Source organism: Centroberyx affinis, unplaced genomic scaffold (genome assembly GCF_046629955.1).
Source record: "Centroberyx affinis isolate AG114_WGS23_722 - 3 ecotype Tasmania unplaced genomic scaffold, CSIRO-AGI_Caff_v1 ptg004514l_1, whole genome shotgun sequence".
In the NCBI taxonomy this organism is placed as follows: Eukaryota; Metazoa; Chordata; class Actinopteri; order Beryciformes; family Berycidae; genus Centroberyx; species Centroberyx affinis.
The window spans coordinates 109,450-137,094 of NW_027282159.1; the positions used below are offsets into that span (position 1 = coordinate 109,450).

The 27,645-nt window shown below is 43.3% G+C and overlaps 1 protein-coding gene across 1 annotated transcript; it reads right to left on the bottom strand.

Moving 5' to 3' along the window:
• Nucleotides 1–423: 423 nt before the first annotated feature.
• ano10a (anoctamin 10a) lies at nt 424–27,638 on the bottom strand. The gene is made up of 15 exons (XM_071544294.1): nt 27,540–27,638; nt 27,025–27,093; nt 25,896–26,048; nt 25,370–25,567; nt 24,576–24,710; nt 23,331–23,450; nt 22,991–23,175; nt 22,469–22,853; nt 21,549–21,604; nt 21,356–21,430; nt 20,639–20,827; nt 19,991–20,182; nt 19,154–19,282; nt 9,305–9,421; nt 424–2,175 (listed from the first exon to the last, which is right to left on the bottom strand). The coding sequence occupies exons 2-15, from the start codon at nt 27,032–27,034 to the stop codon at nt 2,134–2,136; spliced, it is 1,986 nt and encodes a 661-aa protein (XP_071400395.1). The 5' UTR covers nt 27,035–27,093; nt 27,540–27,638; the 3' UTR covers nt 424–2,133.
• Between the last annotated feature and the right edge of the window lie 7 nt (nt 27,639–27,645).

The window sequence follows — 27,645 nt, forward strand, 5'->3', positions numbered from 1 at the left end:
AACGTTACATGAGTGTATATTCTAAGCGAGAGATAAGACACTCGGCCATCCAGGCCAGAGACTTTAAATATATAAAGCTGTGATCCAGGTCATGGAAGGCGTTGAAAGGCGGTCGGTGGTGATTAACAGGCTACCTGACACCAGAGGTTATACTCTTGTGTAACCAAGAAGCTTCCACTGGTGCTACATGCAGAGTTTATTCATATGTCCATCTCTCTATGAACTAGGCCTCTTTCCTAAAGCAACTGAGCTCTTATGAAGCACCAACCAAGAACACACGGTGAATGTGCTTAGGCCAAGGAAGACCAGAACCCCTATGTTAGAGATAGGCAGCTCAGTGTCTAGCATGTTTCGAGCCTCGGGCAATTCCATCCAATAATAGTACACACATAGGAAGAGTCGGACACACACTTCATCTCCTTGTACATGGGTTTATTTGAGCCAAGGGTTGCAGAGTGGATAGCTTGCTTTGGTTTCATCCTGCTTTTCTCCCTACAACAGTTTCAATACATCTGGTAATATTGTAAATACCAGCTGTGTGTGTGTGTGTGTGTGGGTATAAAACAAAGTTGCGGATAGGCATCACGTTTCAAGGCACCATGGGGTGTTATAAGAGTGCATGGTCTAAAGTTTTAAAATAACTTGGAATTATATTCATCCTCTGACACAATGGAAGCACTAATAGAGTAACAGCAACACTGTGTCATTAATACAGTATTATAGATCATATATTTCTGAATCAGATAATACCCTGGTTGTGTTTAACATGCAAAAATAAGGGACAGTAATCAATATTCATCTTGGAGTGCACAATTGTACCAGGATTCCTGAAAAAACAGAAAACCTGTTTGACGTCGCAAGCAGCTTCAATAAAAAGATAGATACTGGCAATTGTTCTACTTTGATTTAACCCAGTGGTGTAGTGGTAGCTGGAGGCGGATACACTGCTGCGGTGGAGTGCGTTTACTGTGTGTGCTCCATCATCCTGTGTACTTCGCTAGTAATTATGTTAATGGGTGGGCGTACTTTAAATGCCTGAAAAACGGGCATACTGTTTAATGCATAATCCTTTAACTACACTACTGATTAAACCCCGAGCAAAAGTGACTTCAGTGGCTGACAAACAGAATATATTACGAGGAAAAACTACTTTGTCTTGGATGTTTGATCAATATTTGCATACATTATATATAATATAGTACGTATACAGCATTCTCTTAGGATTCAAACACTTTTGAGCATTTCTTAGCAGGGTATAGATCAGTTCTCACCATTGCCAGCAATAAGAAGCCAACTTTCTGTCTCCTCCGACTGTCTGTGATCACTTATTTTGTGTTTCAACATAACCTATAGTACAATAATTGACATATCTTTCTGTTTCTGCTGTCAGACAGACGCTCAACTATAAAAAAAAAAGTGATTTGATCGAGGGTCACAAAATGTTAACTGGTGGTAATTTCTGTGCTGTTAGCATTTTGTGACTCGAGATCAAATCACTTTGTTATAGTCGTGTAGCCATCTGACCACAGAAACAGAAAGATATGTCAATGACAACACCTGTATTGTGTTATAAGGTTTATTGAAACACAAAATAAGTGATCACAGACAGAGTTAGAGGTGACAGAAAGCTCTTAACATTGCTGGCAGTGGTGAGAACCGATCGACACCCTGCAGAAGCACGTCAGCCATGTTTGTGAAAAAGGTCTACAGCCCGCAAATGTAACACTTGGACAGAAAACCCTCAAATAAAGCCTGATTACAGTACATTCGATTTAGAGACCCAACCGAATACATTTGGTGCACAGCTACGCTCTTAAAACAGTGGTCTGCTGAGGACAACACTGTATTCCTCTATTGCTAGCAACAGTAACTGAGACGCTTTAGTGTTTCAGTGAAGATATTACAAATACAGCACACTGCTACATGAAAACTCAGCAACAGCAAACATCTCATACTCTCAAGAATAACCTTCTTTTAAATCCTGTTTGACGACTTTTTGTCTTAATACATATATGCATGGATAAGCCGCGCCTCGGAGCGAGGCGGTGTAAACAACAGTCTGACTTTGTTTAAACCGTGTGAAACTTCTCGGCGGTGGATCAGTATCTGTAGGGCGCTCCTCTCCTCTCCCCCTCACTGGGCAGCCTTACTGAGCTCCGTGGCTTCAAGCATTTTCTGAAACACAAAGGAGAAAACACGGACGGATGAATGTTTGTTTTGATACGAGAAGGTGCAGTGTAGTGGGGAACAATTTGAGGGGAAAAGAATGACAAGGGTTGGCATCCTTCTTGCTTTGCTCACTGTAGATTTTATGGAAAAAAAAAGGAGCAGACACAAAACTATTTCCCATCATCCTCCTGGCTACATGTGAACAAAACACCCAGGCCATGAATGTTATTTAGAATGTGATAGTCTACAGGCAACTGTATCTGGGTACTACAAACCTATTCCATTCTGCCGGTCCCGCCGGCGGGTCCATCATTACAAACGCATGTTAAATGGTCAAGCTTTATTCAAACCCACAGAACTTTATTTTAAATTCTAGTTAAGATCCCAAAGTTTCGAAAGGTACCAAATATGTCCTGCTGAATTACAGGGAAATGCGTATAAAATTATGCGCATCATCAACACATCATCAGATTTTTTCCATTTAATGTAATGGTGCAGCCATAAAAGATGGAGTCTTGGTTTGAATATTTCACTCAGTGTAAGTCTGTTATAGCTTCAGTGAAGCATTGGAACAATGTGACATTGATGTACAGTATGAACATTTTTTTTAAGCTACTTAAGGGGAAATTTAAGGGGAGAGAAGGAGGAGTTAAGGGGTTAAGAATCTTCTGGCACTGGAAATGTAACAGAGATGGAGAAAAGTTTTTGTTAAACTGTCTGATGAAAATCTCCTCTCCTGTGAGAGGAACTCAACATGGCCACAAAGTTAAAAAAAAGTACAAAGTACAACATTGACGAATATTTGAGTTGACAAGAAACACGGGGAAAAAATCCATAATATGCATGATTAATAATGATGGAGTTTTTCTTCTTCATTTCTCAAAGCCTGAGCGCAAGCCGCCCCCCTGAGGATGTTGTGGAAGAAGTCGTGTAAAGAAACGAGAAAAGTTGTAAACAACGGTGCGTCGCCCGGCGCTACCTGTGTCATCAGACGCCCAGAGGCAGAGTCTTCTTCCTCTCTCCTCGCCCCCCCCCCCCCCCCCTCCCCAAAATGACATTACATGTCGGGGCGGAGAGGGGAACCAGAGCTTTTAAAACAGCATTACATCTCTCTCCGCGGGGGCCTGGAGAGTCTCAGCCAGATCGAGTTAGTCAGGGAGCGGCGGCGGTGTTTACTCGGCTCTCTGGGACGATGCGGGGACCTGGGAACGACGGCGAGGTGTCGTGCGGGAGCGCTGATCGAGGGTCGGCGGCGGAAAACCCTGATCCGATTCGCCGCCGATCTGATCAGTTTTTCACGGCTGTCCAAACAGGAGAGATATTTTTTCTGCCCCCGTCAAGGTTAGACAGTAATGGAAAGGCCACATCTGTGTCACATAGGTGTAAAAAAAAAAAAAAAAAAAAGAACAAAGAAAAAAAGATGGCATTTGAAGTGGATGTGTGAATGGAGAAGTGCTGTACAGGCGGTCTGCCGTTCTCATCTTCACCCCCAGTGTAGACCGCCGCAGTCGGGCCGTGATGCGACCGCGACGGCTCCTGATTGCTGCTTAAATAAATTACGGGTCCAAGACTTTACATCAAAGAAACCCCCCTCGTCCCTAGACAGTTATCTTGGCTGAGTTACATTTTAATCAATTAATTCCTCTGTGCCTCCGGCGAGAGGCAGAGCCAGCAAATTACATTCGGGGAGGGGTTCGGATGCGTTGGACGTTATTAAGGTTTCCGTCCCGCGGACCGATCCGCGGCGGGGGTTTCTGCTGAGGCAGCCGTTTAGATCCGGCGCTGATTCCTCAGGGGCAGCAGAAGGGTTAAATACATGTGGACTCCCCCAGGAACAGAGAGGAGAGATTAATTCTTTTCCGGAGCGGGTGGAAAGACGGGATCCTTCCTCCGGAGGGGAAGCAAATGAATGAAAATATGTTAAAACATCTGAAAAAGAAACTCAAACTTCATCAGCAGAAAATCCAAGGAACAAGACGTCACAGAACTGGACTCACTGTTTGATTGACAGAAGATCTCTAGGAAGTTCAAAAAAACAACAGTGGATTACCTCTTTAAAGAGCTGGACTGGCAGCTACACCAGCTCCATTAGCCCACATTCAAATGAGGGCAGTGAAATTTCCACCCGTATCAGTTGCAGGAAGAAGCGCCTCCCCACCCCCACCCATGCTGTCCTCAGGGCCTCGTCTCTCGGGCCGATGCCCCTGGTCCGCCAGAGTCTGGCGAACATGTCCGGCTAATTGTCCTGATATGTCAGTATTGATCAGAGGAGAGGGGAAGCAGCGCTGTGCCACAGAGCTTCATACCAGCTTATTTGATCTATCAGACACACACACACACACACACACACACACACACACACACACACACACAAAGCAAGGTCTAGGCTCTTATTCAACCCTCAGGGGTTTGGAGGCTACTCATTGTGTTGATGGTACACTGTGCGAAGGTTATTAAGGCTACAGGGTAGACAATAAAAGTCATTCTCTGTCAAGCCAGTGTGTGTAAGTGTGTGTGTGTGTGTGTGTGTGTGTTACAACACCCACCCTACTTGTCACAATCTGTACTGTGGTTGTGAAGAAGTGTATGTGTGTACGTGTGTGTGTGTGTGTGTGTGTGTGTGCATGCAAGCGACATATTATGTGACTGTAATGACTTGTCACAATCTGTGCTGCAGTCATGAAGTCATGAAGTGTGTGTGTGTGTATGTGCTCCTCGTACATGCATGTGACATATTACACTGCCGGACTGTAATGGCTTGCCACAATCTGTGCTGTAGTCATGAAGTGGTGTGTGTGTGTGTGTGTGTGTGTGTGTGTGTGTATGTGTGTGTGTGTGTGTGTACTGCGCTCTATTCGTCTAGTCCTGACCTGCCCCGCTCGCTCCTGTGGGGCAGCAGGCAGCAGAATTCATCCCTGTCAGAGCAATGTGTTAGCTGCTGCTGACTCTGCACGACATGCCTCTGATAGAGGGTGCTGGGCTAAGATTTAACATCCAGCACCCCATGCACACACACACACACACACACACAGAACCACAGCCCTCTACAATCACTGCTATTTCTAGCTGCATTAGGCAGGATTTTTATGTAAAAACACCCCCGTCTTTTAAGCCCGCATCACTAAGTGGGGCTGCGATAGAGAAGAGCGTCCCATCCCCCCCTGGTTGAGACGCTGTAGATTTGACCTATTTGCCTAAATTATTATTATCATTCGTTTGATGTATGAACCCCGAGGGACGATCGCTGGCGGGAAATCATCTCGGTGCACCGGAAGTGATGACTCTGAAAAAGCTCGATTTTCCCATTCCCCGCTGATGCTTGGCCTGTCTCCTGGTTATCTGGAGCTTCTGTCTGCTGTTTAGAGCCTGGCTGGCTAGTGAACTCGGGGTCAGGCTACGGACGGATCTCCCGTTTTGCCCGTTCAACTGCTGTGACTGATCTGGCCAGATGCAGACGGCAGTGCGGAGCAAGGTGACTTGGAGCTGCAGAAGCGCAGCCAAGAAAGTCACTTGACCGTCGGATCAAGCGTCTCCTGTGGGAAACTGAGATCTGCTTACAAGCTCTCCTTACCACTCTATCCTACATGCCCTGTCTGTCTGTCTGTCTGTCTGTGTGTGTTTGCATTACTGGTGACCACTGAGGACTTAATTTCAACACACACAATTTCACACATGAGTACATTTTATTTGGCTACATTATTATTCTATACAAAGACATGGGGGGGAAAAAAGCAGCATGTTGCATTTTAATCTAATCAAATCGTGCTGTCTAATTTTGTAATGTAATTAATAGATAAAGATCATTTTCAGCATCATCGAATCCTAGAATGCTTTCGTACTTGCAGGGAAATGCCTACCTTGCGCATGTTAAACAGCTCAAACTGTACCTGTATGGTTGATTTAGCCTCTCAGCCCATCTTCTGTTTCTAAATTTACATTCATGAAGTGTCTCCCCACTTATTTGTTTGGCAGCCTACTTCAACTATTGTATCTGTATTCCTGTTAACCTGATGTACCTGTATAACTGCCATTTCAGTTTATGGGTACGTTCACACCAAGCATGTTTGCAACAATTTATTCAAGCTCTGGAGCGTTTAGTTGGGTTCATTTGGCAAGGTGAAAGTTGAACTCCGAAATAACCGCGCTGAATCATGCAGGTGTCAGTCATCTTCCAAGTGAACTGCAGTGAAGTTTGTTAGGAGTGAGAACATAATCCAAACCAACTACAGGACCCCAAAAATACAAGGTTTTACGGATGTATTCAGATGGATGTTGACATCTGATAGCCAGCAGTTACTCATGCTTGGAAAGCCAAACAAAACAAAATGAAGAAGGGCAAACCATCCTTCAAGTGTTCTTAACTGGTCTGAACACCAGAGAAGGTAAATTATGGCAAAGAGCACAGACAAGTCCATCACGTTAGTCTTAAAGTCTGGAACTGGATCTGCTTTGACTCCCCACTGCCAAAAGTCTCTAACCTGGCGGGACAACAGGTTACCAAAACTCTCCAATGAATGAGCTACTTGTGAGTCCATGTGACTTTTGTTTATGAGCTCTGGTTCACTTGTAATTAGGCGGCGTGAACCTAAACAAACCAAATATGCAACAAAGTAAGCTTTTCCACTGCGGATAGGACCAAAGAAAACAAACTGTATGTGTGATCTCATCTCACCCTATCTCTCCCGTCTGTCCTCTGTCTCCGTCTACTTCAGTCTTCAGTATCCAACTGTCTGTCTGACTGTTGGCTTGGAGCACCTGTCTAACTACCTTCATTTAGTTCTTATTCTGTCTCTCATTCTGTCTCCCTGTCTGTCTCTCTGAGGCCATGGGCAAAGTCATCCACTGCAAACAGGTTAGAGAAAAGTTGGAGCATCAGAGGATCCGTTTCATTCGGGGGAATTTCCGAAAAACAGGCCAGGTATAATGAGGTGAGGTATTACATGACGCTGAAAGTTATTAAGAGTTATTGTTCACCACTAACTTGATTTTAATGTTGGTTATCATGATGGTGAGGGCAAACCACAGGCGATATTACTGAAATGTTAAAAAACAAACAGAACCCAGCAACTCAGATCACATTCACAACACAAATATTTTAGTTACATCATTGATGAGCATTAGGTGATTAGTCTCAATTAATGAAATCTATTGTTGACTTATTTTACCCATTTATTCAACTGTGAGAACACAAAACCATGGACAGACCCACGCAAACACTTTCTTTGAAGGACTGAATAGTTGGGTATTACAAACCAATGCAATCCAAACACACACAGCCAAAGCTACTCACCGTCCATGGAGCTGGCTCTGCACAGAACCAAGAGACCACAGAACAACACTGGTCAAGCCAAACATCAATTCTCATTCGCTTATACAACAGGAAGCTAATGAAATACACCAATCAATGGAGAGTATTTCATCGTAACCCCACATGGGATTGGATAGTGTGTGCGAGCTGACAGACAAATCCATGCTATCATAAGGCATGTATCTTACTTTCTGCAGCCCTGAATGAATGTGAGCCAATGGCCTTCAGTAGGAAACATATAAACCCAACCATACTGCATGGAACAAGAAAGAAACAGTACAGCAGCAGTGCAGAAAGTGTGTAAAAAGTCAATCTTCTACAGTGGCTTCATCTGCATGTCTTATAGGGGCCAATGGAGCCGCACAAGAGCCTCGGACAGAAAACACGTGAGGAGAGAGAAATGATAACCAAAAGCCAAACAGCTCATCACAGAAGCACTCAGCCCTGTCAGTCGCCATCAAACAAATGGCTTGTGGAGCCAGGCGAGCTAATGCCTTACAGTGGAGCCATATCAATACTATTAACATAGGACACGCCATTCGTCTTCAGCAAAGTGCTCTGGGACATGCATCAAGAGCCTGTTCGGAATGCACGATGGGAAGCTATTAGGCTAACATGTTATTATGAACATATTCACGTGCACTCCACTCTGTCCACTTTGGTGCTTAAGGGTGAAATCAGTCAGAGGAACACATGCAGGATTTTGGGATAGGAATTTATCGCAGCCTAGACAAGATCACAATGTGTGTGTGTGTGTGTGTGTGTGTGTGTTAATCGCAAGATAATAGACATCTGATGAAACAGTTGAACCTCATTAACAACACACACACACACTCACTGAGTTTATCTGTTAACTTGTTAGCTAAGCAGAGCTCCAGCAGCAGTATAGCGGTGTGGAGAGGCTTGCCTTTTGGGTCATTAAGCGATGAGGAGTGGATAATAATACTGATGAGGCAGGCAGACACACAAACACACACACACACACACACACACACACACACGGTGATAATACTGATGAGCTTTCCAAGGACTGCATCAGCGCAATCAGCAGTGCAGTTCACGGCCATCGCGGGCGAGTCACTGAGCCGTGGCGCGGCTCGCTGCCTCGCTTAATGCCGTTAGTCATGTCCCGGTGTTGTCCATCAGCAGGTGAGCGCTGTCAGCACTGAGTGACATAAATAAGTCTAGATGCTGTTTACCCGGGCTCGGACCATCTGCCCTCTTTGTGTGTCCTATCGGTTATCATTAAGCACACAGTGATAGTTTGTCAGAAGAGACCTATTATTGGGAAACCCATTGATGTTTTTGCTTTGACTGATATATCCGAGTGTATGTGTGTGCATGGATGTGGATGTGTTTTTCCCAATTTCCCTCATTATCATTAAAGTTTCATCTTATTATATATTATATTTATGTAATATACTGTGCGTTTCTGTGTGTGTTATATGTCTATTGTGGTTTGACATTGACTTAACATTCATATGAAGAGACTTGTTAGTTTTTCCCATACACAATGCAATGTATACATGCAGTAAGAGGCAGGCTAAATTCTAATTTGATTCATTTTTTCCATTCCTTGAGATTTAACATGAGTTATAAAGTTTTTCTATTGATGATGACTGATTGATGGTGATGATGCCATTTCTACTGCTTTTCTAATTTCTAATAGAGAGTGACAGCTATATTGGAAACCATGGCATTGGGAGTACATGGTAATACTTTAGCCTGCTGCGAAATACCTGAGGAGGAAAGCAACTGTGGTTAGAGGTACTGTATCTTGAAGACTGCTTCTGTCCATAGAGAGGCCATCATAGAACCAGGTTTTACCTTTTTCTTGAGGGCCTCCAAGGACTCAAACTCCAGGCGGGCCAGTTTGATCTGGATGTGTTTGGGAACATCTGGGATGATGAAGGTCAGGATGAACTTGAAGGCCAGCAGGCCGTGCTGAAATCACAGAATGATAAACAAATGAAAGCAGTTAATACAGTTTAGGATCAACGTTTTTTTGAAGTATGGTTCAGGGATTCAGAACGGGACTTATTTCTGTTTTAATAAACCTGGCCTAGGGAAAGAATACATTTCCTCAATTTACATCCTTTGTTGAAAAAGTCTGAGAAACCCTTTTCCAGGAACAAAAAACAGATGCTAAGAAAAAGAGATCAACGTAACTTGATTATGTTTTTATTGTCCTTGATGGGACACCGTGGTGAAAAAGCACAGAGAGGACAGAGCGGGAAGGGAATGACTGAGTGGAACGTCAGGGTGAAATGGACAGACTCTCCCTCCACGTCCTTCAGGCTGAGCGAGGACGAGAAATAAAGCAATTTGGCAGTATGGATCAAAGCAGCGGAACACAGTGGACAGAGACTCAGTAGGGTGTATGTACATGCGCGCCAAGATCCTGTTATTGATCATAATAATATATTCAAGTATTCGACTCATAAGAACAATGATATCTCATTTCCAATGACCTGGATAAACTCTTATTGTGATTAGAAGCTTTTATCCTGATAAAACTGGATAAGCTGCCTGGGATATAATACTGAAGAAAGTATTATATTTCCCATTTACTCTTGGTTTCTGCATAAGGGTCAGTTTACAGGATTATTTTCAGAACCTTGTGCTTATTCAAATGCACAAGGGTATTCATGAGTAGCATATGAGAGTAGATATGAACAGCAGGGCTTTGACCAGGATATGAGCTATTACCCAGAATGCTGTGTGTTTGTAAATTTCTTCACTGAGGAAACATGTTGTTCTCAGATCTCTGGCTCTCTCCTCTCAAAGAGCCATGCTTGTCAGAAACACCTGACCTGCACACAACTGAATCAGCAGGATCGGTGTTTTCCCGTGAAGATGAGAGGACGCACGTTCACTCACATATATGCTGAGTGAACACAGTTCCCACACACACCAGGCCACCACACACACATGCACGTGTGAAGCCACGCAAACATGAACACACACACTTAAAAGGGTGTGTCATGCACGCACACACCTGAGCCAGTCCGTCTGGAGGACTGCCAACTGCCAACAGCTCCTTTGATTCAAGGCCCTTTTTCTCATCAGAGTAATGGATTCATGTATGCTAGGTGTAACAAATGGTGTAGAGTGAAAGTAGATCAGAGGGCATAGATTATTCCAGAGCAATGTGTTCCATGGTTATGATCTAAGTGAGTGATATTGGCAAGAAGGATGATAACAAGCTTCTAGGCAGTCCATAGGAGCCAGTAGAAAAACATCTAGGTCTAATATTCTCTTCAGCAAGATAGAGAGGGCTTTCAGGTGACGTAACGCACCTGCTGGCGGCCATAATGGAAGCAGCTCTTGGTCAACAATGGCTGAGAACAGCTGGTTGAATGTCTAAACTTGTAACTTGGTCATCTCAAAAGAATGGTTCATTTCTGTGGTGTTTTTACTTGGAACTTATGTTTTCCCCACTGATCCATCTGTTATCGGTTTAGATAATGTCAACTTGTTAGCTAGCTAAGCATAGGTCAGCTAATCATCACCGTCTTGTCCTTACCCCACTCCAAAACACTTGTAACTTGAGAGGAGTCAATCAGTTAACCTAAACAAACATCTGCTTTTGGCTTTGTGAGCTAGATAACTTGCCAGCAGGCTAATTTAGCACAGCAACCAATGTTAATATTACTGGATACGGCTGGTGTTTTTAATTACATTTCTTACCGTCAACAAATCCTATGAAAATAACAAAATCAACAATGCGTTTGCTCTACTCCCGTTACTTTCCGACTTCCCACGTTCCCTTTTTAGCCTTCAAACCGGAAGTCATTGGGTCCAATTGTAAGCTAAAAGCCTTTAAATACAGCTCATAAAGACATAGTTTCAATTTTAAAAATCGCTAACTGTTACCACAAAAGGTCAGGCTGTTGTAGTTATTACCACATCAAATTCAAATGGGAACAAATTCTTCATTACGACGTGGACTATTTTCGGTGCTATGGAACTACTTTCCTGAGATGGAAAACGTGTTTACGGTCGGCTTATTAAGTTGTTTGAGGAAAAAGTCAGCTGGCCTGGTGCATCGCAACGATGAAATATGCTGCCCAGAGCAACAGCATGGCTCTTTGACGTGTTTTTAATATTTCTATGGCTACATGGACAAGACTTGTTGGCAAAACAATTTCATTGCTGATTTTGTTATTTTCATAGGATTTGAGGGTAAGAAATGTATTAAAAAACACCAGCCTTATCCTTTAAGACCACTCATCTCTGCTAATGCTAACGTTAGCCTCAACTAGATAAATTAAGACCAGACAGTTTAGTGTGTCACAGTAACTTGAATTTTGATACAAATCTACCTTATCAGACAATTCCCTTTTTTTACAACATTACTAAATTGACCCACACTGGCTATATATTTAGCCATTATTTGCACAAAGTCAATTTTCCACTGGACCTCCATGATGGTACTGGATGTGGTTGTGAGGAAATTTGTGACACAAATTCAAAGCTTCTATTTGGTTACAGAAGTTATTCTCTTCCATTTTATTCTATTCTTTTCAAAGGATTGGCACAGGCACAAGGGCAACATTTCTGGCTCAAGAACCACAGACTAAGATTTTTTGTCATTCCAGTCAGCACAGCAGCTCCGTTAATAACAGCCAAAACAAGCAAAGAAATCCCTGGTCTCAGTGACTTGTCACATTGATTGAAATGGTACAATAAACACTCCGGCTCTTAGCTGATTGCTAATGCTATTCAAGGCTAATTTATATTTCTCTGCGTTCAGCAGTACAAGGTTGGCCTGAGACGGAGAGAACGCCCGGTTAAGACGGAAAGGAGGATGTGACTTGTTTGCAGTTGAAAAGCAAGGTGAACTGTTCCCTTTCTTCTCAAGGCCAAATACTGACTAGCCTATAAATTCACTTTCTGTTTAACATAATGGATGTGATCAAACTTCTAATGCTCAGTTTGAAAGATGTACTCATTGTCGTCGCTACAGTATAGTGAGTTTATTGAGTTGGCAGTGGAACTCAGACTTGGCTCCTCTCCCTCACCTATATGATGTCCCACCTCTCCTCTCTCTGGCAGTCACAATGGGCCTGCCTATCATCAAAAATGGCCCAGTCCTGCTGCAGACACTGAGTCGGTGAAGAGAACGCTTCTTATGGAAGCCCAAGTGAGCCTCTAATAGCATCCTAACTGTTAGCTTAACCATGGTGGTCACGAGAATAGCAATCTGGGGACCCAATTGATGTCACAGCCTTAAAAATACAGTCTTGAGACGTGGATCAGACAGGTCTTTGAGAGCAGGCAGCTAATGAAAAACACGGTGACAAGATTGGCACGAATCAGAGGGCCACGGTGCCACTGCTGTTCCCGCTACTCAGTATTCAGCACTTAATGCTGTTACCATGGCACCACTTCACTGTTAATTGGAAAATTAGCATTTCAATCCACCTTCAATCCAACTGATGAGGAACTACTAGTTCTGCCATTTCATCTGTGATACGACATGAGCAGAATTTCTGATTCAAACTCACGCTCTCTGGCACATGCTAAGCTGTGGCTTCATTACTAGCCTTCAATTTTATTTCTGTGCTCTTCTTGACCCGTGCTGCTTATGGAAACCATCATAGGTTCATAGACCTGGTCTTTGAAGTGTTTAAAGAAGGCAGCCAGGAGGAGAGAGCGCAATGAAGATCAGTCAGTCTTCTGAGATACAAAATATACACATCATAGCCATCATAGCTTTAGATAAATAGCTACAGGCGCCAATATGACCATTACAGGGTTTAAGAATCAATTTGGGCTTCAAAGACTAGAGCAGACATAAATCAATGACTTTACTGTGATATCATTAATGATTACAGTAAATGTGTCAAGCTACATGTGTTTTTAAAATGCTTATTGTCAAACTAATTAAAATTATACTATAACAATGTCCTCAACTGCAAAGCTTTAGCTTGTTTGCAACTTGTTCAGAAAGTTGCAGCCAGAACTATGGGACACAATAGAACTAAAAGAAGAGATCAGATGAGTCACATTTTAGCCACCTGGACTGGCTTCCAGTTAGTTGATTTTCCAGTTTAGATTGATTTTATTGATTACTTTTAAAGCATTATAGCCTGGCTCCAGCATATATTTCTGTACTTCAATCTCCATAAGTACAAAAGCTCAGCCTTAGATCAGCAGACAAGACACTTTTGACTGTTCCAAAGTCTAGATTTATGACAAGAGGAGATTGTGCCTTTGCTATCAAAGCACCTAAACTTTGGAGCCAAATTGCCCGAAGAATTACATTTGGCAAACATTTTTGGCTAGCTTTTAACTATAGTTTCTTGTTTTACACTAATTGTTAGCTTCATTTGGACCACTTTGCACTTTTTTTTCTCTCAATTGACTGACATTACACATTTATTCATTGTTCATATTTTCTTTTAACACTGATCTGGCCATGAATCCTGATCATTGATGGGAAAACCTTGACCAGACTTGAATCTAACCTTAACCATTAGGAGTTAAACTGCCCAAGTGGCTCAAGGGTGCAGCCACACTAAAGCCCACATGCTTGTTTTCCCAACAAACAAATGCCCATACACCGTGACCATCCTACCATAGGAGGCGAAGTGAGAAGATTAAAGTGAACAGTACACGGAGAGCCAAGCCCTGTCAGCACATGCGGAGGGAGGCTAAATCATGCAGCACGACTCTAGGCTAGTAGTTGATTGGCGAGTCCAGGTCTGTTGCTTTTGCTGCTGCCACTGGGCGAATGCTAATCTGATTATCTGAAAACCAGCGTAATGGGATTGCTCTGTGGTTGGCTGCTGAAAATAACCTTGGAGAAAGTGACAAAGTGACAAACACACATAGAACTTTACAACACACATGCACATATGTGTGTGCACACGCAGTCACTGACACACCAATGAACACACACAAACACACACACAGTTAAAGTTGTGGTATCACTGTGCACAGCCACAGTGATACAGCTACTGTGTTTGTCTTTGATGAAATCCTTAATATTGTTCTGTACCACCTCAAGGGCTTAAGTTTAGACTTAATTAAGTACAATGTTGTACAATGATTGAAGCCAATTAAAAAACTAATTAAAATCAACCTGCTGCACCTACAATGAATAGAGCCTTATCAAAAGTTTGTTCCAGTAGAATATCCAATTTATCCAAACCTTAGAAATCTGCACTGATTAACTCATAAGGGTACAATAGTGTGAACATTGTAGAGAAAAACACGTATTCATAATGAATCAACAATACAGTGCATGGAAAAATAAATCTTTTCCCATTAACTTTGTTGAACTGCTCACATTTCATTGTTAGTACATTCACTTTCAATTTTAAATTATTGCTGTTGAGGGCGTTTTGAACAGGAGGCGTCACAGTACTTCAAGGTGGATTTCAGTCACCCGAACATTTCATTGGTTTCAACAACACCCATTCATTAGGGGTTGCAATTAGCTACAGTCCTACAATACATACAATGCAGATCCAAAGTTTAAACAATAAATTTGAAAAAAAAACAAAACAAAAATGATGGGAAACCCTGTGCCACTGGTTTGGGAACCACCAGAGGGTCACTAAATCATATCTACAACATGAAAAAATATAATACAGGCTACAAATACATAATGAGATTTTGATAGTTTGAGATTTAGCCTGAAATTGAAAATTATAAGTCCTTCACTATACTATGCGTGCCATTAGGTGGTAAGCAGGCGTCCCTTCATTTCTTGGGGTCTGTGAGCCGAAACAGTTCGGAGTCTCTGTTCCGCTGGCTCCGCTGCTCTGAACTGGGTAGATTAAAACAGACAGACCCGTGACTCTGAAAGAAAGTCTCTGTCTGTTCCTGTAGCAGGCTGGCCGGTTGCCTGGTTACCGCTCAGTGATGCGTGTGAGCCCTATACAGTAATTACCCAGGTGTCATAGCACCGCGGCTGGAAAGCGTCGAGGCGCTCCCCTCCCCACCCACCCCCACCGTAGAGCCGTAACCAAGGTAAGAGCCGGTTGAATGATTTTTTTCTTCTTTTTTTTTGGTTAACCCTCAATGCTTTGGTTCCTCTTCCTTCATTTACTCCCCTAAAAACGCACTGATGCAGAAAATGACTGGGGTCCAACTCATTTGTCCAGTTGGCTGTTAGACCGTGTTTTGCTGAAGTGGGAGAGCTAGAGGGGAACTGACCCAACGACTGACTGACTGACTGACTGACTGACTGAGGTTTGAAATAGCTGTGAAAGGAGAAAAGGAATTCCTGCATGTTCATATTCTGAGAAAAATGTCGAGGAGATGAGAAACACATTTGCGGTCCTGTGTGGCTCTAAAGCACAACGCTAATATTGTGAGGGTTAGAGGTTCAGTTCCCACTGGGGGGGGGGGGCATACTAAAAAATGCATGCACTCACGGGCCTGGCTCACGGCTTTAGATAAAAAGTGCCTCTCCAATGGCAATATATTGGACGTTGTGTCAATAAACAGTGTGTGTGTCTGTGTGTGTGTGTGTGTGTGTGTGTAGCCCCCCCCCCAGTATGCTTAACATCCTACAACCCGGCTCTCATCATTCTTGTTCTCCCATCTCTTTAATAGCCTGCTTGCTCCGAGAGAGAGAGAGAGAGAGAGAGAGAGAGAGAGAGAGAGAGAGAGAGAGAGAGAGAGAGAGAGAGAGAGAGAGAGAGAGAGAGTTCTTCGCTGGCCAGAGGAAATGTGCTGGTGGTAACAGGGAGGAACGTGCTTGGATGTACAATCAGCTAGTGACTCAGGTTCATCACGTACAAACACTCTCAGACACACACACACTTCTTCCTCTCCCTGACTCTCTCAATCCATCTCTCCCCACACCTATCTGTTCTTCCCTCCGCCCTTTTCTCCCTGTCTGCCTCTCCATCTCTTCCCCTCTTGTCTGTTTCTGCCTTTATTCCATTAGCTGACTCTTTTTCACTCCACCTATCTCTACGTGGATCTCTGCCTTCTGCCATCACGGGCCCGCCGTATAGTACGGAAGAACACACACACACACACACACACACACACACAAACCTGACTGAGCCGGTGTGCCATCCCGCTCGGTATGCCATGGCAAGATGGACTGCTGACACACACATCCACACAGAAGAAGAGAGAGTAATAGTCTAATACATGCTGTGAGCTGCCCTCTTTTTTTCTGTGTTCATCAGTGCAGCACCTCGCCTTTTCTCCTTATCCAGGTGAGGGGGCAGAGTATAAGTCAATAGAGAACATCACCCCCGGGGCCGACATGCAGCCTATTGCTATGAAAAAAAAAAAAAAAAAAGTAATGTTCGCTTCTGTTCAGGCCAGGAGACAATTTGAAGGAGGTGGGGATGGATGGGAGGTGGCATGCGCTCTGTCAGCACTAAGAAATGCCTCCACATACAAGGAAGCAGTCAGAGAAAATAGCGTGCTACTTCCCTTGTTGAATTTGATTTGAAGAACAGACAACTGATTAAAACAGAGTGAGAATAATGTGAAGGGGCTTTTGAAGGAGATACAAGAGGAAATATCAAGTAATTACCTTGTTGTGTAAACTGTGGTGCAAACTGTTGTCTCACTTGGTTTCTTTTTTTTTTTTCTTTTTCCCAAGGTTGTACATGGCAGTTTGGCTGTATTCCATCTATGTTATGACCTGTTTTTCGTGTTTATGGAAAGTAGTCTTTTTGGATCTTTCAGAATGTACCACCATTCAAAATACAGGTCTGTATTTGCTCAACTGTTACAAGTATAAACGTTGAGCCCTTGTGTCCGGAGCTCAGTCAGTTAAGTTGGGAATGCAAAAAGCCAATGAGCCAAAAGCTACGGGTTGTTGGCCTATTAATAAAGCACTAGTACATTTTCATTAGATCAGTGGTTCTCAAAGTGGGGTCCGTTGACCCCTGAGGGTCCTTGACGAGGGCTCCAGAGTGTCATCCAGCAAATTAAGGAATCATTTAATTTCACTGGAATTTAATTCACTAGAAGTTATCCTCGATTAGAGAATGTAGCCGAATGTGTTTCACTCTCACCACTCGTCTCTCCTGCATGCAGCGTAGACAGTGATGCAATTCAATACTACATCAACAACAACAAAAACCTTTCCATATGGGGGTGCCCCCCTGGGACAAAACATGTGTCTATTTGAGGGTTTGTGCAATGAAAACATTTGAGAAGCATTAGCCTAAGAGGCAGAGCGAGGACAAAATTGACTCAATTTGTCTCCCGGGCTGCAGTTTGGGAACTCTCGCCAAAAGAAAGATTATGTGTATGTATGAAAAAACAACTCCAAACTACTTTTACATGTACAGCGGAGGCGAACTTTATTCATACGCAGACCACACATTCAGTCAAACAAGCAAAGGATCAATATGACCCAGTTTCTGCCTCTCTGTTAGCAGTGACTCCGCCGTACAGTGAAGTACAGTAGACTTTTTACAGTTTGAGACAAAAACTAGATGGTTAGAGCGACTCCCCCTCAGGAGCTTATTAAAGCAGCAGCAACATACAAATGTATTCTCTATGATGTGTCCAAATGAAACCTTGCTCCCCTGCATCGTCCCTCCCATTCAATACAACCCTGTTGTTTCTCTGTTTGTGCTGTTATTTTCAGCATTTTCTCTGGAGGCAGGAGGTGTGTGTGTGTGTGTGTGTGTGTGTGTGTGTGTGTATGGGGGGGTGGAGTGGGGATAGGGGTGTATGTTTGTCTGTGTTTGTGCTGTCTGAGGAGAACACAGAGACAAGAGGAGTGGGCTGATGTTAACGTTAATAGAGATGGACTCGAGAGAGAAAGAATCTGGAGTGGAAATACTGGAAAAACACACATGCACACACACACGCACACACACACACACACACACACACACACACAATCGCCGGCAAGCGCAACAGCCAAAGCGAGGACACACTAACAAGCATACACTAAACGCAGAAGAACAAGTATGCACACACACCCTCATCCAAGTAAACACAATCACACACACGCTCTCTCACGCATGCATGCACACACACACACACACACACACACTTGCCAGTAGATCTGCAGGGATCTAATTGTGACTCTGGCTCCATCTAGTGAGCAAAGCTCTTTAGCAGCATTTCAACCAGTGGTGTAGCCAACGGTGTACGCAGACAGTGTTCAGTTCATTTTATTCAAGATGCTGGTTTCCTTAAAAAATTAAATACTGAAAATTGCTTGGTGTAAAAATAAATGTCATAGCTGAGAATTAATGCTCTATCATTAGCCAATGAATCGCTGTCTCTATCTGCATTTTGAATTCAAAGTGAATTGTCTTGTTTCTACTAGTATAATTCATTATTTAAAAACTGTTCAAATACCACTGAACCAGGGAAAAAATGTTGATTGGTTGAAGTACACTAAAATACAGTACATAACATGTGTGACCTCAATAACCATAGCACAGGGCCTACTGTATGTGGGTATTTGTGCATGCAAGTTTAACCCTGTGTGTCTTTACATACAGATGTGTCTTCAGTGGAGAAAGTGGTTCACACTCAAAGAAGAAATACGTTTTCCAAGACCTTTTATGTTCTTTTTATACTTATGTTCTTTTATGTTCTCATTATATTCGTTTTTTAATTTTTTATAAATGCAGAAGGGAAATCATGCACAGACATTTCGGCTAGTACCTTCTTCAGTGTGCAGGCTCCATATAGATGTGTCTAAGCGTGTGTGTGTTGCATTACCTCAATAGCCGCGGTCCATAGTATGAGCTGTGCCTCCGACTCGGGGAAGTAATCCTTGACTTGTGGAGACATGCCGATCAGCGCACAGTTGGTCACTACAGCTATCACACTCATGGCCTCAAAGGCCAGCTGGGAGGCAGAGAGAAAGGAACAGTCAGTTAGAGACTGCTATTGTTTACGTGCCAAAAATGGAAATGGGTCAGCAATGCCGAAAAAAAGGAAGATAGACTCTACTTGAGTTGGATTCTTGCCAGCCAGGCAATCATTGTACACCAAGTATTATCTTGTTCTTAATCGATCGTCCATCTTGAGGTTAAATAATACGTTAAACACTAATAATAAGAGTGATATATTTCTCCCTAGAGAGGTGCAATGTTCCCATGAACATTGCCAATTCAATTTTAGCTGATTTAAGACAACAGGAGAAGATACCTGTGTCAGTTATTGACCTAAATCTGTTTATTATAACTGAGCCTTTGCTTCAGTCTGGCTGGTGAACAACGGCTGAAGTTACATTCTAAAATGAGACTTTGACAAAAGCATTACAAGCATGAAAGTGAAACTCACTATTGAATATCATTGAAGAAATTAGCAGTGAGGCATTTTCTTGAGAAGTGAAAGTTAGGATATATTCATCTTCACTTTCAAAATAAAGCAAGGAACGTGAGATCACATGTTTTTTAGTTTTTTCTCAAAAATAGATGTTTATGTTTTGGAATGAGACCCATCAACTGCCTCCATTGTGTCAATCAAAATCAGCTAATCCCAGAAAAAGTAACTGAAGCCATTTGAACTAGCGACGCATACAATTCATCACTCTCTCTCTCTGTGGCTCACCTGCCAGACCCCTATGTTAGCGGCCGGGTCGGAGAAGGGCCGCTTGAACACGCGGCACATCTTGAAGGCGTCTGAGTAAACCTCAGTGACGTTGTTCAGCACCACCAGGACGGCAGCCAGGGGGTAGACGCAGGAGAACAGGCTGACGTAACCGAACAGCAGGAACAGCTCCAGGTAGTCATCAAATGTACCCTGGGGAGAGGGAGAGAAGCACACACACACACACACACACACACACAATATAAGGAGGCAGCCAGACACATTATACTAAATATGGTGATATATCGAAATCCATGATAGCAAGAATACAACAGCTTGTTTTGTGTACACTGTTGACACTCTGGCAATGCATCTCTACCAGCAGTGGGTAATTTGTATGAATTTGACAAGGGGGGTGGTGGTGGAGGTATAATGTCTCTCCTCGCTTCAGCTTTAAAATATACAGCTATCAAGGGAGGACACAAAACATATTTTATGTTAGGGAGTCATCTTAACACCCTTTCACATTCATTCCCATCAGCTAAGTGCTCATGCTTGCCTCTGGCATGGGAGCAGAAAACACAACACCATTGGGTAAAATCATTGCTTGTCTCAACAATGGTAAGTTTTTCCATTTGAATGTGAGTGTAAAAGGCAGTGTGCACTCACCAGGTACGCGCACATGTCGGCCTCCAGTCTGACCTGATCGACCAGAGGAAGCTCCTTGTCCTCCGCGTTTCTCCTCTTCTGTGATCTCCGCGTCATTTTCTTGTTGCGTCTCCTCTGGAGCCAGTAGGGCAGGAAGGCCTCCATGAACTGGTTCAGGATCTGACTGGTAATCAACAGGGTGGCTAGACTCTGGACACAGAGGAAGAGCAGAGGGGTGAGGGCAATATAAAGGAGAAGGAGGGAACATGGAGAGGGAGGAAGGAAAGAAGGGGGAAAAGGAAGGAAGTCATGTTTTGTGTCAATATGGAGACTGAAATAAAATCATATTAAAAAAAAAGGAGAAAAGGGAGGAAAAAGGGAAGGGAAGAAGGGAGGGAGCAAGGAAGGAAGGGTGGTTGGGGAAAAGGAGGAAGGGAGGGAGGAAGAGAGGGCAGACGAAAGGAAGGAAGGAAACAAGGAAAGATAATGAAAGGAATGGAGGAAGGAAGGAAGAAGGGATGAAGGACAGAGGGGGAGGAAGGAATGAAGGATGTAAGGAAAAAAGAAGGAAGAAGGGAAGGAGGGAAGGAAGGGAGGAAAGGAGGAGGGAAGGAAAGAAGGAAAGTGGGAAGGAAAGGAAGAAGAAAGGGAAGAAAAGATGGAAAGACAAAGGAAAGACATAAAGAGGAAAAAAAGGAAAGAAGGATAGAGGGAAGGAAGAAAGGAAGGCGGGCCTACCTGTCTGAGCAGCACCATGTCTTGCATTACAAAGGCGATGTAGAACAGTGAGGCGAAGCAGTTGAAGAAGTTGAACTGAGGAGAAATAAAACAACAGGACTGATGAGAGGAGCGCTGACACACAGCAGCTGCATCTGGATCACTGCAGGATGGAAATGGCAATGTTTTGCAAAACCATGTCATTGATACTCACTACCAACACTTTGAGGACCAAGTGGTTTTGATATGAAGACTCTAGCCTGTGATTTTCTAAATAAACAGAGAGGGAAACACATTTTGGAACAATGTCAGTAGTCGGTAATAAAAATAAACTGCTGATACCCTCAACCCCTGCCACTTCCCTCATCATCTCATTCTACCCAAATACATTCAAGCATGTCTGACCACCAAAAGGAAAATGTAAAATACCCACGCCCAAAAATTCAAAAAATATGCAATGTTTCTGAATGAGGTCCAGTGGTGTAGTTTCTTTGCACAGGGCTTATGATTTTCAATATTGTTTTATCTTTGCATCTGAAAGAGCAGTTTGTGTGCTCTTGTGAGTTTTCAGCCACATGCAAAACTGACCCTCCTGTTGGATGGAAGACATTTTCTACTCGCTTCAGTTACAGTAAGGTTGATTGCTTGTGCGTTTTTCACGTCTAAACAGGTCTGTGTCAGTGAACCTCCAAAGATTTTCCAAAAATGTGACATTAGTCTCACAGACATGAGTGGTTGCCAGTAGTTGTCTTCCAAAAGGAAGGAACCTGATTGGTCAGTTAAAGATGCATTCTACAAGACTATAGACCGTACAAATATTAATCTAAACAAGTAATTTAATCTAATATTGAGTCTTAAAACCTTATTTTTCTTAAAATAAGTGAAAAAAACACCAATTGTTTCACCAATTTTCTCTAGTGGAGAAAATGCCTTATTCTGCCTTATTTCAAGATATTGACACTCGTTTCTAGAAAAGTCCTGAAACAAAGACACAAGTGGGTGCAGTGCATGCAGTGGTAAAAAACAAAAAAACTGCAAATTCGACATGCAATGCCAGCAGCGTGGCTCATACACAAGTATAAACCTAATCTAAACACACTACAGACTCTTAACTCCCTATTCCTAACAACTCACCCCACTCAGTGAGGAACTCGGCGGCGTATCTGTAGATCAGGTTCATGACTTCTATCACCACAGCGTAGATAATACTGGGGATGAACAGCAGTACTCCCGTCCAGAACGTGGGGTCCTCGTCATGGACGGACATCGCCCATCCCTCCATCTCAAAGTAGATCATCATGACGTAGAGGGACAGGTAGAGGCAGAGCAGGACGAAGGGCAGGGAGACCAGGTAGATGCGGAGTTGCCTCTTGGCGTTGGGGTAGAGGGGCTCCTCGCGTCCCGTCACAGGGTTGAACCCCAAGACGCCGTGGAACCCGGGCCGAGGCTCTTCGAAGGCCTTCTTCCTGCTCAGAGTGCCCCAGCCGTACGCTAGTGAAGCGCTAGACCGCTTCCAAACCTAGTGGGGTAAAAGTTGAGCCAATCACTCAGTTCTTGGACCCACAGACCAAAAGAGACCAAAGAGCCTCATTTGGTTCCCAGGCTGGAAATTAATAACTCTGGTTTTAGAGGACCTAAAAATGCACTACTCCCTACCTCCAGGATCACAGTGCACCAGACCAAGTTGAAGGCAGCAAAGACAACATATTTGTCGTAGTTCTCCCAGTCAAACAAGTAGTAAGGCAAACCGATGAGAGCCATAGGCACCAGGGCAAAGGTGAAGTACTCCAGGAAACCAAAGTACAGCGCCAGGCCCTCGCCGTAGTAGTGTCTGATGTCATCTGGGGATAGGGGATGGATTGGAAGACGATGAGTACATCTTTGAACAGGTTCTCTACTTATATCAAAACAAGTGTTCATCTAGGATTATACAGAGCAAAGTCTGATGAAAAGACAATGGGTGACTATCAAGCAATTGGTACTTTCTTCCACTTACCAAGAGGCTGGAGGGACAACTTGACCTTTTTGTACCAGGAGAAGGAAAGTCTCTTCAGTTCCTCCTTTTCATGGAGAGGAAAAACCTGGACCAGGATCCCCTTGGACTGCAGTCTGCGAACTGAAAAGCAAACAAGAAATCAATCATTTGTTGTTTCATTTTGGTGCTGCTTGATCATACTATCGTCATCTTCTTTGATAACATAAAGCATCATGAACTAGCATGGTGCCTACAGGGACTTGGCTGAAGTTTTATTTGCCTAATATTATAAATCATTTGGAAGATAATAGATTTTTGAGAGGCAGCACGGTTGCATATTTTTACCCCTTTCTTTAGTTTGTCTCAACTTGTCTTTCCCAACTAAATAAACACACAACTGGATTTTCTAAAACAAGGACATGCAGACAATAGCTGGGAGCCAGCTGATAGTACACAATGTATTGTCTATAGCAGTAATTCCTATTGTCTAATACAGAGTGCCTAAATACGAGTGCATGAAAGCACTATCATTTCATCTGTCATTTCTTGAGTGCATCATTTGTCGAAAATGATTACATTGTGCTTTCACACAATTTGTCAAACACAGATGCTGAATAGAGGCATCCTATCTGCTCTGCAAGTTCATTGCTTCCTTATCTCGCTTTGGGAATAATTCACTACATTTGCATATTTATTGTTTCCATAGTGCAGCCACTGAGAGAGCAAGAGAGAGAGAGGGAGGTAAAGACACAGTAGAGGAGGAGATAGGATGTGCTCACTCTGCTCCAAAGGAGAGGTGGAGACAGAGCTGCTTTTCCTTCTCAGTTGGGCAAATTATGAAAATATCAGAACATCATATCTCTGCCCAAAGTTCAGGTTAGGTTCAACTTGAAAATCTTGGCACTAATAAGAAACTCCAATGCATACTGGGAGAAAAATGTGAGTGCGCCACACTAGCTGCCAAAATGGTAAAATCCTGTCACAAGCTGAAACAGGAGGGACAAACTATCCTCTAAAGACAGAAGATGAATAACATCACACATGTAGTTGATTTTACATCTCCTGATTAACATATTTCATGATTTGTTTGTTGATTCATTTATAATGTATATAACGATTATTATTAACTCTTATTGGTATTGTTGTTACTCTTGATTGTAAAAATTGTTTGGCACCACTTGCTTTGGCATCAGACACTTGGGCAATTAATTACAACAAACCTCATTTGAATTTGAAAATAAAACAGAGAGAGAGAGAGAGACTCACCGATGGACTTCCCTGGGTAGAGCTTGACCTGGGTGTATCCTGGCACGTGAGACTCATCCTTGGCCCTCAGTGTGTCCAGCTCATGTTTTATGATGAACTGACACTCCGCCATACTGAGGAAGTCGTCGCCATCGCCTGCAGAGAGAGATCAGGCAAACACACAACCACCGTGACACTCAGAACAAAGGCTTGTTAATTGGTAATAAAGCGGCAGCTGCGAAGCAATGATAGCGAAGTTAACGATTTCAAACTGTGACCAGTATTATAGTTAGAGTGTGTCAATTACAATGACAGCGGTTTGCTGTATCAACACAAAAGATTCTCCCCCGGCTCTTTTTAAACGAAAGCGCCTTGCAAGACTTGGAGTCACGCCGATGGGAGATCAGCTACATGGCGTTAGTGTGGTAATAATGCAGCGAAGATACAGTTAGCCAATTTCAAACGGTAGCGACTAATTTGCAAGCCTGTTACACATGAATAGTGGTACTGCACACAGCATGGCTGGGGTCGAGCCAAGTTCAAATCATAAAAGTAAAATTGTAAACAAAAAGTAAACGCTGTTCGTTCTCAGTCATTTGAGAAAAGATTGGCTGACAGAAGCATTTTTGTTAAAAGTCTATATTATAAGCAAGTTTTTATTGTATGAAAATTGACTGTAAAATTTCTCCAAAGCAGAAACTTTTACTTGACTAATCAGACGGAACTACCTGTTGTACAATGGCACTTCATCACCGAAGCATAAATATTCACAAGGCAAGCAACAGCCTTCATGCGGGCCACCTCCTCGACTGTACCTTTAAAGTCTTTGAAGTTGTGCTTGTTGGTGCAGGTGAAGCCCCTCATGGAGCCGTCATTGAACTCCTTGAAGAAGCCCACATCCTCAGCCCCGGACAGCAGCCTCTGCCAGGACGCCCCCACCAGGAACAGGTTGGGGTTTTCCTTCTCTAGAGCCAAGGCTCCAGGGCTCAGCTGCTCCACCAGCAGCTCCGCACCTGGGAGAAGAGCAGACATGGCAGGGATAAGTGCATCTATGAATAAAACGGAATATAAAATAGAACGGAGTAGAATAAGAGAAGAGAGGAGAGGGGAGGGGAGGAGAGGAGAGGAGAGGAGAGGAGAGGAGAGGAGAGGAGAGGAGAGGAGAGGAGAGGAGAGGAGAGGAGAGGGGAGGGGAGGAGAGGAGAGGAGAGAGGCAGGTATGACTATGCTGAAATTTGCTCAGCTGGTATCTGCTCTGCTGCCAAGTTACAAACATTCAGCAAATGAACCGTCTAGTTCCAAGTTCCCAGATGGGGCTGCAGTGTCTAAATATTTCCATACCTCCGTTCTGTTGTCTGTCTCTTATCCTGTTCAGCAGCCACGCAATGGCTTCCTCCTTGGTGTCGGAGGCCAGCTCCACCACCACCAGAGGAGTGAACCTGGAGCCATGACTGTCCACTGGCTCTTGCAGCATCTTCCCCTCTCCCAGGGTGCCTGGACAAGAGACCAGTGAGAAATTAATGTCAAAGCAAATGAGCCTTTATGTACAATGTGTGGTACAATCAGAGAGGAAGTGAGGAAGAGAAAAGGTGGTTAGACTAAACACACAAGAGCCCTGCTGGAAGTTTTGATGGGATTGTTTGCAATGGTATAATTTCTCAGGCAAATGTTTACCTTTGTGTGGCGGTGTGGATAGCCTACATTGTACTCACAAAACGTTAACTGTGGTAAATTCAAATGTTATGCTACCCCATATGACCATATTGTTTATGCTGAGGTCATTTATGCAAAATATCAAGGCAACAACTTATTGTTGTCATGGCAGCTTAAATGGTCCACTGTTGCAAACAGAAAAATATAAATTGTTTCTAAAGATCAAAAACAAAATTGTAACTACAAAATTGACTAGTGTATAGGACACTTTGTGGTTAAGGCAACAAGCATAGAAAATGGGAATTAATAGAGAAATCTGCTCAGATCAGAGTAGGGCGGCCATCGTTAGGGCTTAAGTCAAAGTAAATACTCTGCAAATCTCACTGATGGGTGAGACAAGGTGTGTCAACAAGTGCTCCACCCAAGTATGCATAGTCTACTTCCAGCCATAAAGTCATCTTATCAGCAGCAGGTATGGATTCATTACTAGTCAACATTAAGTCCAGGATCCACTTCTCAGGGGTGACTGCATTTATCTGACATCCATAAGACATGAGGCCAGTGGAGGACAGCTGACAGATGCAGCCATACTGACAGAGACAGCTGAGACCCAGCTGACAGAGAGGGTGGAGCTTATCTGGCTGCTACACATGTCAGATTTGAGTAAAATAAACACTAACGTTAGTGGGGAAAGTTGCAGTTCAAAAGCTCAGACTGTGTCATAACAAACCTCCAGACACCATACTAAACACCAGAACAAAAAACCAATCCTTGTTATTGTCGAGATTTCTCAGCTGCAGGCCTACTCGGCACTCACCCAAGTCCATCTATGTCTGGTAGGGGAAGACTCACTTCTAGTCCTGGGGCGGGAGCTGGCCCTGGCGATCTGTTAACAACAAAATTAGATCTGTCGAGAATCACTGGGTGGACGGGTGGACTTCAGTTATGTTCCACGTCACTAACCAGCGCAGCAAACTTCAGTTGGCACACCCACCAACGATAATACTGTAACTGTGGAGTCAGTGCTGCCGTGGACATAAATGGATAATTGAATCATTGCCTGACCTCCTCGCTATGATTTTAACAAAGGGATGACAATTTACTAAAACAATGTGGAACATGTTATTATTTAGGTACATACGTGAACGCATAGAGAAATACAAGGATTAACTGTTGTAACGTTAGATAGAATTGGTTTATGTGAGTTTATGGTAACGCAAGGCTGTGGGCTTGTACACTGTAAATTTTTCAGCACGAACAAAAATAGCCTTGCGTTGTGTTAAATATGCAGCAGTGCTTGCCGAGAAATAACAACAACTGCGATTTACTTACCAAAGCTCTTCTTTCTTCTGTTGAGCAATGTTTAGATTTTTGTTAGGAAAGCTTCTTCCGCAATGTCTCACACGCTGTCATTGGGTGCGCTTGTTTTTCAGGCATA

Coding starts and splice junctions, on each gene's coding strand:
- ano10a (XM_071544294.1), bottom strand. Junction 25,568..25,895: donor AGACAGACAACAGAACGGAG/GTATGGAAATAT, acceptor CTCTTCTCCCAG/GTGCGGAGCTGCTGGTGGAG. Junction 2,176..9,304: donor TGGAGGCCCTCAAGAAAAAG/GTAAAACCTGGT, acceptor TTTGTGTTTCAG/AAAATGCTTGAAGCCACGGA.